Source organism: Gymnogyps californianus, chromosome 1, assembly GCF_018139145.2.
Source record: "Gymnogyps californianus isolate 813 chromosome 1, ASM1813914v2, whole genome shotgun sequence".
NCBI lineage: Eukaryota > Metazoa > Chordata > Aves > Accipitriformes > Cathartidae > Gymnogyps > Gymnogyps californianus.
In genome coordinates, this window is record NC_059471.1 from 174,614,645 (window position 1) to 174,627,929 (window position 13,285).

The 13,285-nt window shown below is 40.8% G+C and overlaps 2 protein-coding genes across 3 annotated transcripts in view; both read right to left on the reverse strand.

The window, feature by feature from the left end:
• OTOGL (otogelin like) overlaps positions 1-5,169 on the reverse strand; it is a 100,963-nt gene extending 95,794 nt beyond the window's left edge. Inside the window, exons 1-4 of the mRNA XM_050902545.1 lie at positions 5,091-5,169; positions 4,085-4,124; positions 2,952-3,000; positions 738-798 (exon numbers count right to left, since the gene is read on the reverse strand). Coding sequence (XP_050758502.1) covers positions 738-798; positions 2,952-3,000; positions 4,085-4,124; positions 5,091-5,169 — 229 coding nt within the window. The remainder of the gene's footprint in view (positions 1-737; positions 799-2,951; positions 3,001-4,084; positions 4,125-5,090) is intronic.
• A 6,658-nt stretch (positions 5,170-11,827) lies between these two features.
• Positions 11,828-13,285, reverse strand: part of RPS16 (ribosomal protein S16) — a 30,796-nt gene continuing 29,338 nt past the window's right edge. For both annotated transcript variants that reach the window (XM_050892094.1, XM_050892102.1), the window contains exons 5-6: positions 12,217-12,264; positions 11,828-12,085 (exon numbers count right to left, since the gene is read on the reverse strand). In XM_050892094.1, coding sequence (XP_050748051.1) covers positions 11,940-12,085; positions 12,217-12,264 — 194 coding nt within the window. In that variant the 3' untranslated portion in view covers positions 11,828-11,939. The remainder of the gene's footprint in view (positions 12,086-12,216; positions 12,265-13,285) is intronic.

Consider the following 13,285-nt stretch of genomic DNA (forward strand, 5'->3'; position numbering starts at 1 on the left):
AGAACATCAGCCTTCACTGTGAAAACTCCTTTCCATGCTTAGTTTTGAATTTTTTCCATTTAAGAATTGCTTTCCAAATATACACAGATACTCTGAAAATACTGACAAAGCAAAAAATACTGTTTGTAGAACAGCACTAATGTGGAAAACTTTGTTGTTTTTAGAATTGTGAGCTGTAAAATTACGTGTATTCATTTACATGGAAAAACACAACAGAAAGCATCTACCCAGGCATACGTATTTTCCAAGAAGGAAACCAAAGTTTGGTGGCATACAATGAACTTTTCTGCAAAACAACTTCTGTAACTTGGACCTGCTTTACGTGTTTGTACAATGCTTAAAACCCTCCAGGAGCAGCTGCGTGCTCATTGCCTGAGCACCCCTGTCCTTTCACATAACCAGTTACACGCCTCTCAGACATACTTATATCCTCTGCCAAGGCCAGAAAAAGTGGCAGAAGAGAAAAATTGCGATGGAACTAAACTTTAAAAAAAAATCAAAGGATTGGCTTAGTTAGCTGTTCAGATTTGGTTGTAAGGCATTATTTTGAAAGTACAATTTTAACAGGAATTTTCCATGATTTAACATGGATAAAACAAGAAAATGAGACAGGGCAGGGTTTTGTAGGGGACATAATAGGCGGGCTTCCACAACCCATGGTAACCCAGGAGAGCTGGTAGGAAGGCAGCATTTTCAGGACCGTCCTTCCTGCTGCAGGCGAGAAGCACGGCACTGACCTCCTGGTGGACTCCGCGTCAAGGCCCCATGAAGGTGCAACCGAGGAGAGGCAGCTTGAATCTGTCAGAGAAACGTAAAAGCAAAATCAGGGTTTGTGCTTTACAAATGAGCCGATACGAGCCTGAGGCCTTGCAGCCTAACATTGGGTTGGGACTTTTAATACAGAAGAGTAATTTGCAGCTCGGCCAGCACATGGCAGAGCCGCGGGTGCTGCAGGAGGGATCGGCAGCCTGGGCTAGTGGGGAAGGCAGTGACTGCGGCAACCAGCACCATGGGGAGGAGAAGCATGGCTTTTGGGGGGATGGGGAAGGATACAGCTGTGCTGTGGGATCACCACTGGCCCCCTCTCCATGCCCTCAAGTGCCAATGAACCAGCGGGGCTCCACCTGGAAAGTTTTGCATTTACATTTGGAAGGAAGAGTGAGGGGACAGAGAGCACTCCTGCCCTTTTCACTTCAGTCAAACAGCAATAGTTGGAGAGCTTGAAGATGCAATATCCCTCCATTTCACCTTCTCCCCTAACTCATGCTCTGTGCTGCACCCCAATCATGCCACTGTGGCCACTCCAGCTGTGATGGATTTCATGTCCTCCTTGAGATCCTTCAGAATTGCATTTCAGTTCATCCCAAACAAAAGAGGAGGCGGATCTGCCTGATCTGCTTCCTGTCTTTTTTAAGAACCAGGGAGCATCGGACTATAAGGAAGCCCTGGATATGACCCAGCACTCTGCTACTGCAGCTTGTCACGTCGCATCGTCCCTTCCAAGAACTGAACCCATTCCAGGCTGAAAGAACTCTGGGGTTTTTGCCCCCACTAGTCCAATCGGAAAGTTTACCAGGGTGAAGTGCTGGGTAGTTAAATATTTCCCTCTTACATTTATTCATGGCCAGTTTAAATCCTTTTGTTTTATAAAGCTTGGCCCTTTTGCTTAAATAGCTCTTCTTCCCTGTGGTTTTTATTTATTCCCTCTCTGATGTTCTATGTGAAAACGGTTACCCTTCTGTGCTCCCCACAGATATATACGCCAGCCTTCAGCTGCACGACTGAGCAAAACAAATTGTTTAAGTCTTCACTTGTAAGCTAATTTCATTCTTCCCTCCTGCCGCCAGTCATTCTCCATATCTGGAGTCTGAACTAATGGATCTCAAAGTGAACGGCACTGCGCAAGGAACAGGTTAGGTTAAGTCTTACCAATGCCCCGTACAGTGACGTAAAAACTTCCCTTTTCCAACTGGAAATACTTTGTGGGATGCATCCAAGTAGCACAGTCTGTCTAAAATCAACCTGAAATGGACTTCATCAAATCACCACCTGGAAGGCCCCCGCACCAAAACTATTCCTGGTCTCCACAGCCCATCGCTAGCCGGAGAGGATCCTTTCCCTCCCTGCACAACAAGACCCATTTCCATTTCCCCTGATAGTTACTCTGAGCCATCCTCCTCAGGAAAGTGGCTTTTGGCCTTTGCGTTATTTCAGGGAGGTAGAGCGTCCTTGCTGCGACAGCACTTTCCTGCTGAAGGCTTTCCTGGGACACCAACAGTCCTGAGGGCCCGTTTCCCTCAGAGGCTCAACTCACCTTAGTGCAGTGTTTCACACCAGCTACCTTCTGACTCGGAGAAAATCATCTGTGGTTCGGCTCACGACTGTGAGGAGGGACCGCCTTGGGCTTCCCGCCTGCCCCCGGGAACGGGGTTATAACCCTTGCTTGGGCTCTCTAGCCTGAGACGTGTACCAAGATTCCCCCATTTACTATTAAATTTCAGCGCAACATTGCCGCGATGCAGTGTTGAGGCAATGGTGGGCCGGGGCGGTGGGAACCAGGGCCAGGCCAGAGCCGCCACTGCACCACGTGCTGGAGGGAGCCTTGCCGGTGGCGCCGCCATTGTGCCTCTCACCAAACACTAACAGTTTTCCGGGGCTCTCTGTTTGCCCTCACAAAAGACAGAGGCGTCGCGGTTTTATTTCCCATGGTGTGCGTCAGTCGGCTCGTCAGGGTGGGTCGCCCACCAGGCGCTTTGCTGAGAGTGAATGAAGGCATGAGGCCACGGGCTCAGGCGGGGGTGAGCAGGTAGGGAATAGCTGCTCCTCCTCACTGTCCTCCTGTTACCGCGGCCCTTCTCCCCACAAAGGCTCCTTTGTAAGGATGGCAAAGGCCCAGAGCAGAAAAGGGGGGAGGGTTTCCCCTCCCTCCCGCTTTTGGAGGTATAACCTACCTCGGCTGTTACGAGATCTCTTTTCTGTCGAGTTGCATTAAACTCATTTCTGGAAGAAAACAAAAAGGATCTTGTATAATCAAAGGTCCCTGGAGCAACCTGAATAAGCAGCTCCCCAGAGAGAAGTGTTTCTCTCTGATTACCATCACTTATCAAAGAGGTCTTTCTTGGGTTAACATTTTAAAAGGTGATTTTTTTTTCCTTTTTTTTCTTTTCGTTGTCTCATTTTACAGAATCGGGCAGCACTCCAATCTCTGCTTGGACAGGGAGGTACCTGGAACTTGTGGGGGAGACATAAATAGGCAAAATAGGCTTACATGACAATATACAAAATTGTAAAGCGGCTTCATCTTTACTTGACGCTGTGAGTGGCTGCGAGTTCCCCCAAGTGTTATTTGAATGTACTGTGATGGTACTTTTAGTAGCAAGAGATGACTCTCCAGCTGTAGCTGACTTAAATTTGTGATTAAGTTTAGAAACAAGAGCATCAAACTATAAAATATACTTAGTTTTATCAACAGTCCAAGATGGCATATCATTTGACGTGCATGTGTGTTCGCTAGATGTATTAGAGGTCATTAGACATCTGAAGCTACGTCCGACTGGATGCTTCCATGAGATTGATGGCATAGTTCCCATTTAATTCAATGGGATCAGGAACATTCCCTAGTTTGGGTTTTGTTTGGATTTCAGCTTCTACATGAAAACTTGTATTGAAAATGTTTATTTTAAGGCTGTATAGCACTTACTTTTCTGTGCTTCAAATAGCAGCTAGGATTTTATCATGCAATTAAAACTGTAGAAGGATACTCATTTAATGTATTTTCCCAGTCATGAAATCATGATCCCAGCCTGGTTGCATTCCATTATTCCTCTAAACTTTCTCGAGACCGTAGAAATATCATTTTTCATAAGGACCTCCATTTTTCAAACACAGGACCCATGCCCTTTATGTAAATTCTTTGAAAAGAGTTGTAAACATTCTGAAAGTGTGTTTTACATCCAACGTACATGTACATGACATTTTACATGTCAAATTCAAGGCTATATTTTACTTTCTAACTTGCACTGCGTCACACTTACTCATTCTTATTCTGTTTGTAGGACTTGATAAATAAGGAATGAAAACTTACCTTGAAGTTCTTCTCAAAAGAGAAAGCTTGCAATAAGATCCTGTAGATTAAAAAGTCATGAAGTTAAATGCTTTTTCTACAGCCTCACTCTGCACTTGGCAAACAACAGCTTGTCAAGTTTAAAACAACACTATTGAATTTTGTTCTTTAATGATCCCAAGTTTTCCAGAGCATCTTTACACAAACTTTTTCTGTTTCCAAGGGCTGTAGCACTACATGCTTTTCTTCCTGAGAGTTTAAATCTCTCAAGTACTCATCACCTGCAAGTTTCCATGGTCTCAGTTCTCGTACATGCAAAGAGTTCATAGTTCTTCAGAGGCTCAGAACAAAACTGATGAAATAGAAGAGGTGCTCAGAGCTTTCCAGAATCAAACTTCTAGGGCGGTTACCTATAATCATTTTCTGAATGTTACTTGTAAGACTCAATTTTAAATCACTTAAAATGCTCTAGAGTCCATGCTTTAAAAAACAAAAAACCCCAAACAAAACCCCAAAACCCATTCTTTCTCCTATTGCCTTAGAAATTTTTATAATTGCTGCAAGAAAACTATCTACAAGATCCACTTGCATTACACAGAAAATAGGATCATTTCTACAACCAGAAAAGCCATTATTTACTGCAGCATTCTAAAAATGCTTAAACAAACTGCAGGTGCAGTCTGTTCAAACAAAATCATACCCCATTGAAAATCATTAGATGCTTACTCATCTGGCAATAATGACAAGAAAGCCAAGAAACTTAAATATCCTTCCTAAATAATTCGGACATAAAAATGTATCTTTTTAAAAAAAATAAGAGCTATATTTTAGTTTCTACACCTGTGAGAGAGAATGGTGTTATATATTTTTTTAACCTGTGTTAAAAAACTTTTTTATTTATTAATTCCAGCAAGGGTCAAAAAAATTGCTTTATAATGATATAAAAAGAAGGAGCTGTAATATTAAAATATTTAGAAAAATCTTTTTAAAAGTTAATATTACTACAAAAATGGAATAAAGTTCTTACCTTGCAAAGAGGACAGCAGTGAATGAAGCAAGAATATACTCCACGGTATCATTAAACTGAGCTTTCCCACAATGTTCATTTCAGTATAACTTAGTAATAGGAAATTTATCCAAATTAATGGCTTTGATTACGACGGCATCTTAGAACTATGTATTTCTACAGTGTGTTTAAATCCTTTAAAAATTAGATAGTTGGATGCATTATTTAAAATAATGCAATGCAAAAAAGGAAAAGGAAAGGAGACATCAAGCTTGGTAGCTACATACAGCTTCAGGAGCTTTGCAAGTGTTTCATACAACTTTCTGGCTGCATGTCTCTCATTAGCAATGCATGGTAACTCTGCAGCAGAGTCTGTATTAGTTACACTTTCACTAGACCTGCGAGTATTACTCCTCTGTTGAATTGAATCAGCCCTTTATAACATAGCAGACAATGACATAGAAATGTTGCCATGTCATGATGGTTTGAGAGTTCCTTCAGTTGTCACACACCTTTGTGTGCTTTGAGGCTTGCGCTGAGCGCTGCCCTTTACTATTACAGTGAAATATTTTTGCAAGACCCTGCAATGATGCTACTGTATAAATTGTAACCAGATGGTTTTAGAGATTAACTTATTATGTTCCTTATCTGTTCTAAAAGGAGAGACATGAACTTCCATTAAATAATACACCTGGATTTTTGAGAATATTTTAGATACTCTTTTGTGTATAGTTTGCTTATATCACAAAAGAAGGCTTCCCAGAGGATAATTATATTTCATTTTTAATAAAACATGTTATGCAAATTTCATATTAGCAAAAAGGAGAAAGAAGTCAACAGGGCCAATGGGTTTTGTTTCTAATTTTCATCAAAATATAAAAATATAACTTCACCAAAATTAAAAATGATGGTATTTTAAAATAGAAAAATCTTACCTGCTTTACCCTAACCTTAACAGAATAATTAAAAAGCGCAGTTTTAAAGACACATATAATGCTAATTGAAACTGCTGCTACTCATTTTATTTTGCAAAGCCTATCGTTTGCCTAACCCTCCACTTTTCCTAGGATGTGCTTTGTGAGACCCTCTGAGCATGCTACAGAAGGTGGGTTTGGACCAGAATAAAATGTAGAAGTTGATAGACTCTCTCAGGTAAAAAGTTCTCCCATCATTTCTTCTAGTCCTTTCTCTTCCCTGCTCCCCAGCTGGACTAGAAGAGAAGGCAAAGGAAAACACTCAACCTCTCCAGCCACAGACAAAGACAAAACCCTGTGTCCACACAGCAGCCAACAGTACTCGTGCAGGCTCAGGATCACTGGCAGCCCAAGGATACTTATTGCAAACTGATATATGTTATAACACTACACTGTGTTTGAAGTATTTCTTAAGAATTATTTTTGTTACTGTTGGATCTGAGAAGGTGACATTCACATAATTCACTTTTCAAGAGGTTTTTTCTTCGTTTTTACTTCTGACTAGCTATGGGCTGGTCCCATGGACTGGCTGCTGTCCTGGTTTCAGCTGGAGTAGAGTTAATTTTCTTCCTAGTAGCTGGTATAGTGTTATGTTTCGGATTTAGTATGAGAATAATGTTGATAACACACTGATGTTTTTAGTTGTTGCTAAGTAGTGTTTATACTAAGTCAAGAATTTTTCAGCTTCTCATGCCCAGGCAGCAAGAAGGCTGGAGGGGCACAAGAAGCTGGGAGGGGACACAGCCAGGACAGCTGACCCAAACTGCCCAAAGGAATATTCCATACCATAGGACAATATGCCCAGTATATGAACTGGGGGGAGTTGGCCAGGAGGGGCGGATTGCTGCTCGGGAACTAACTGGGCATCGGTCGGCGAGTGGTGAGCAATTGCATTGTGCATCACTTGCTTTGTATATTCTAATCCTTTTAGTATTATTATTGTCATTTATTATCATTATTATTATTTTTCTTCCTTTCTGTCCTATTAAACTGTCTTTATCTCAACCCATGAGTTTAACTTTTTTTTCGATTCTCTCCCCCATCCCACTGGGTGCGGGGAGTGAGTGAGTGGCTGCGTGGTGCTTAGTTGCTGGCTGGGGTTAAACCACGACACCGCTTATCTGCAGCTGGACTGCATATCCCAGCTTAGTCTCATCTGCTCCATGTTCTAAAACCACTCTAGACTGCAAACAGAAGCAAAAGAAGTGAGTTCCTGATCCAAATTAACACACTGATGTAGTCATACTCACAGACTGTGAACTATTATGTGGGCACCTATATTATAGGAAGTGGCAGAGGCTACTCAACACTTCACCCTCTCATAAACCCACTCTTAGAGGACGATGCCTTAGGTTGCTCTCAAGCTGAGATGAACCCAAGCATTAGAGCTACCAAATTCTGTTACCAGTCTCCGTGTTATCTTACTTTCAAGCTAAGTCTGGTTTAGAAACTGTTTCAAACTTTTCTGAGAAATCTGATCTGGGATTCTTCCCTTCCTCAAGACCATATTTCACACCATGCTTCATATGCAGCTTCACAAATAAACCTTTCCCTTAATATAAATGAACTCTTTTGGTTTAACAGAAACTATCAATCAAAAATACTCTTTTTTTTTTTTTACAGTTTTTCTATAGCAAAGTTGAGGGAATATTTGGTGCATGTTAGTATTTCACAGTTGTTTAACTTCTAATACTTAAAAAGTAGGCCAAGCCTCATCAGCTGCAAAGGGACTTTGTAAGAGCTAGAGCAATCAGCTTCATTAGGTCTGGCTATCTCTGCTCAAGGCAGGGTAGGAAACAGCACAGTCCCAAGCACATGAAGGATGTTAGCTAATAAGGGAAAAGAATTATTCAGCCAAGTACACTGAACTGTAACTCAGAGGACTATATTAAGAAAGAGATTTTAAAAAATTGAATCAAATTATATCGAGGCAATGACACATGTTATCTACACAAGTAGAATACTCACAGATTGGGACTTCTGAAAAATTTGAACAGAAAAAACGCATTAGAAAGTAATCCCTTTTGTAAGAAAACATACACAACAGAACACAGTGGTCCACACTTAAAAAATGCTAGTGTTACATTTTTAAGTCACAGATTTTTCTTTAAAAATAAAATTTATACATTTCGATGTTAATGTATTTGTATATTATGGTCAAAATTAATTTGCCTCAAATTTTCCAACATAACATTTGAAAGGACTTAATTTTATATACAGGTTACACAGTTTATCAGGATTGTAAACAATGGGTGAGAAAATAACCACCTTCAGAGCCATCGGTACAAGCTTGCCCTGGTTTGGAACTGGATCCACTGTCGTCGTTAACAAAACATGGTACTTTTTAGAGCTTACACTCCAGCCTTCACTGAACTGGTATTTTCAATGAAGAATTCAAGTGAGACCACATTTTGATGTGCGCACCTGATCTTCCTAAGGATTAGCATCAATGAAACTAACGAAAGAGCTGGATGATACAAGGTTAGGGGCATTTCTTCTTTTCCAAGAACCACCTCCACCGCTGCTCAAGAACCTCGCTAGGGGCTTGAAGATCAAACTGTTACTATTCCTCTGTGGAAGCGTGTCTCACGCCAGAGCGGATGCTCAATGACAACAGCTTGATTGCCATCCCTGCAGAATCAGGACATCGGGAAAGGAAACATTTTAATGAACAGGTTTTCTCCTTACACCTTCAAACTTCACTGTAGTTACGCTTCCCCAATGAAGTTAAGCCCTCTAGTGGGTGACCAGTAAGTAACCATTCAGAATAAAAATCTTCAGCCACCCAGGCAGACACCAGCCAGATTCCATGAACATTTTCTCATTTAGAAAGCAAGTCTGTGGGGATGACGTCACTCTGCAGGATTAATGAGGCATTTTTATAGGATCAGAGTTCAGTTCAAGCATTTTTATTATGCTAAGAGCCTTTTGGTTGAAGAAACGACATGCAGATATCATCTCTGGATATATTAGTAGCAACGTGAGTTTTATTTTCAGCCTTTCCATAAAAGAACAGCAAGACAAAAATCCCCAATTGTTACAAGCTGTTCTGTGGGCAGAAAAACTGATACATCAGGTTTCCCCATAACTGTGAAATCCACCCCTAAGCTTACTGGCATCAGGTATGGCATCTCCCCCTGCCTCGCTAAGTTTCACACCACAGTAACTTCGTGTCCTTTCTTTTTCCCCTGCGTCTGACTGCTCTGACAGCTAGGCAAGAATCAGTTTTGGACAAGCCACAGCATAGGGTACATATGTGCCAACTGGCAGGCCAGTACACATTTCCTAAGCAATGAGCGAGCCATTGCTTTTCAGTCACCACACGAGCCAAACAACTAAAAGGCTTATTTTTCCTCAGCTGAAGCTAATTAACATCTATCAAGATGCCAGTTTTCACAAAACTCATAGGAATTCAAGTAATCAAATTTGAAGTTAGCCCTGCATAGCATCTTTTCCTTAGAAAGCCAGGCTAGGAGGCAGAACATCGCAATTTTCAGCAGCCCAAGCGCGAGAATAATTTGTGAGTAACTCTACTACTAGGTAGAAACTCTGAGGAACTCCCTGGACGAGAAATGGGTCAGATCTGAGGGTGCAGAAAGGGGGGACTGAGGAAATCTTGCCAAAGAGACAGCAAGTGTCTGGAATAGAATATCTTGTTCACTTAGTGTAAGACAAAAAATCCTGGTATGTAAATTGGGGATAGAATATACAACAGTCCCCTCCACTTCAATGGGAGTGTGAGGGGTTTGAATAAGAGTGTTCTACTTTTATTCAGGTCATATAATGCAGTATTTTGTGGCAGATGCTGACAGCTAAAATAGGAGATGGATGGAGAATTCCTTTTCAGAAGGAATTTGTTCAAGTTACATGTTTAACTCTTGAATAACTACACTTCAGTGAAGATGCCTTAAATGCCTTTCTACAGAAAAAGCAGAGAGACATCATAACAAATATTAACATTTTTAAAAAGCCATGAGCACCTATTTTCCTAAACTAGAGCAAAAGGGCAAAATTGTACTATTCTTCCCAATTCCCCAACCCAGCTCCCAAAGGAAGCTGGTTTAACTTTGTGTTGACTGAGTACACTGAAATGACCTACCATTAAACAAGTGAGAGAAGAAATACCACACTAATAGAAAGCCCAATAAAAATCTCAAGTATCAAGGTGCTCCTGTAACAATTTCAATATTGGTGTACCACAACAGACACAAAAATACCAGGCTTAGAGAGCAATACAGCAGAAGCTAGGCTCCCAGTTGCTTAGTCTCCAATGTTTCTTCCAGTTCCTCTCCAAACTGGTTTTCAAACACAGGAAACAAGAGTCCGGGGCTGTGCCCATGCCTATTGAGTCAGCTCATAGCCAAGGCCTCACTCAATTACTTGCAACTCTTCCAAGGGACAGAATTAGCCTTTCCAACAGCCTTTTGTTGGCACATCCCATGTCTTACGCAGGACTTCACTCTTCTTCTTTGTCCCCAGGAGATCATTTCCAGAACGAAAATCTTCAGTTTCAATGGATGAGAAACTGCAACTTCTCCAATATTTCATGTTTGATACACGCACACCCTAGCTAGATCTTTGAAAATTAGTCATATTTTCAGCTCCAGGTTTTTCCCACTTACTTCCCTAAAGCCTTCAAATTGCCTCACCTAGCTCATGACATAAGCAACTGTCTGACTTCCACAGGGATTTTTCTTTCTATTAAATTATTTACTATCGTTCTCCAGGTCTACATCCCTCTGTGCTTGTACTGTGTGAACATGTTGTTGAAGGATGAATAATTTAGACCCAATCTTACTTGTAACACAAAACCCTTTTTATGTTTTATATTTACAAAATACTATTTCTGAAACAGAATACATGGGGTTTGTTATTTAAAGGGAAAAAAAAAAGTTTCCTACATTTAGACATACTAATCCAGAAAACTCTGCCTCTGTATTATCTGGTATGGCAAGAGTTCAATAAACCTCCCTCCCCTGCCCCCATAATTACTTTGGTTTTGACAATGCAAACTTTAAATACAAACATTAGAAGAGCTGCCTGAACACCCACTTCACCACTATGTTGAGGGAGTTACCATCAAGGGGGTAAATTCCTTGCCACTAAGCAAGCACAAACAAAAGCAGGTCACGCAGACGGACAATACTCATTGCCATGTAATATTCCATAGTGGCATTTGGAGCTTCACTCTCAGTGTGGCATTCCCGGTGAATACACAAGGAAAACAGAAGTCCTTTGCAAGAACACAAACCGCCAGTGCTGAAGCGTCTGCAGAAAGACGCTTGGTGTGCTGCCTTACACTAGGGCGGCACACTAGCAAGTCATGTAACACATGATATAGAAGTTTCCAGCTAGGAATCAGATCCACACTCGTACACATTACGGACTAAGTCTGTAACCAGGCTCAGACAGATAATTTCACATGGGAAGAATATGGGATACTCACGCTGGTTCATAACACCACAAAGAGTGGCCATCCAGGTACTGGAAAAGGTCCGTGTTTGTTTAGATTTACCAGAAGGCAAAGATTGAACTCTGCTTTAATGAACTGCTACACTGTTGCACGTACCCACAAAAAAAGCGGGATGTAAGCCGCCTTTTTGTTCTGATAACCACCCATTCATCAACAGCTTTTCTTTATTCCCAAGACCCTATCTATATAGACTGACTTGCTATGAAGGGATAAAAGAGAACTGCCAACAGCCCTCTGATTTTACTTTAATATTGATCGATCTGTGTATTAAAGTTAACACACTATTTAGAAAAAAATCTATCATAATCTAATCACTATTTATAGAAAAATTTATTTACCCACACAGAAAAACACAATTTAGAAACATGAAATTTATCAAATTCTCTTTATGTTTATTGACTGTCACATGACTGTAGAACAATTTTAACGGTAAGACTTCTGGTAGCGCGCACGAGCACCAGGTCCTCCAAATTTCTTGGATTCACAACGGCGAGGATCAGCAACCAGCAGAGTCCTATCGTACTGGATTAGGATATCCTTGATCTCTTTCTTGGAAGCTTCATCAACATCTGGTTAAAAAAAAAAAATCTTCAGTTTAAATTTCACATGGAAAAAATCCATATTAACATTTTTTGCACCAAAACTACCAGAAGCCATACATTTCCACTTAAGGCTAATTGCAACAATCAAAACAACTTACATTTTTGATAGTAAGCCACCAATGCTTTGGAAATAGCTTGACGGATAGCTGTTAAAAAAAAGATAATGGATCAGTAAGGATTGCAAATGTATTTAAAACTTAAACACAAAGTACCAGTTATCTAAGAAACTTGCCATCTTGTTTTCTGCCAAATTGTCCTTTCCCTCCTTAACCTCCCCTCCCACATACTCCACGTGACCTTTACTTTGGCAAATCTGAAGAAATCCGTGCCAAGAGGCAACCCACAGTTCATGTGTTGATTTGACAACTGCCAGCTAGCCAAGGAACTGTACAAGGGCAGTCTCGACCATCTTCTCTCCCGAGTACTAACATAGGTTCATCCTCTACCAAGCAGTCAACTTTCAAAATCCTTAGAAACACAATCCTCTGAAATGTCTATACTTTTCAACAAGGATAAAATTGATCAGTGTGTTCAAAGACTAAGGAGGCAGAAGGGACAATAGGACAGTATGAGCAGTTCTTCTAGCATAGCTCAATAAAACAAGCCTGTAGCATAGTAACACAGTAATCAGAACTCAAACCAGGAGTATGGGAGTAACTGTAAAGATGCTGTTAGGCTGTTATCTGTCAGACCATCAAGATAAGGATTTTGATGAAAATCTGAATTTTCTGAAAAACGAATGCCATCAACTTTGAGACTGAAGCATGCCTCTGCTCCTTACGCAGCTTCAGCTCCCCTTCACTAACTTATACCCAAACTGGCACAGCAGAACAAATCTATCATATGTAAAGAGCAACTCAATATCAACAGCTAATGCAAGTATGTTCTCAATCTTCTCTGCAAGGGGAAAACTGCCTAGCTTTGCAGGTCAGCTGAAAGATGCTTCTGAACAACATGGAAATTTACAACTAAAGATTTAATTTCTAATGATAAATCCCCTCTTCCCCTCCCAAAATCTTTGTGCTCAGCTACACTTGAACTGTCCTGTCACACTGCAAGACACAAAGATCGTTTCCTCACATTTCCTCACAATTTCATCAATTTACTTCATTCAACTTACTCTAGATGTTACAGCTTTGCACATAAAATATAACCAATAAGCCCTTA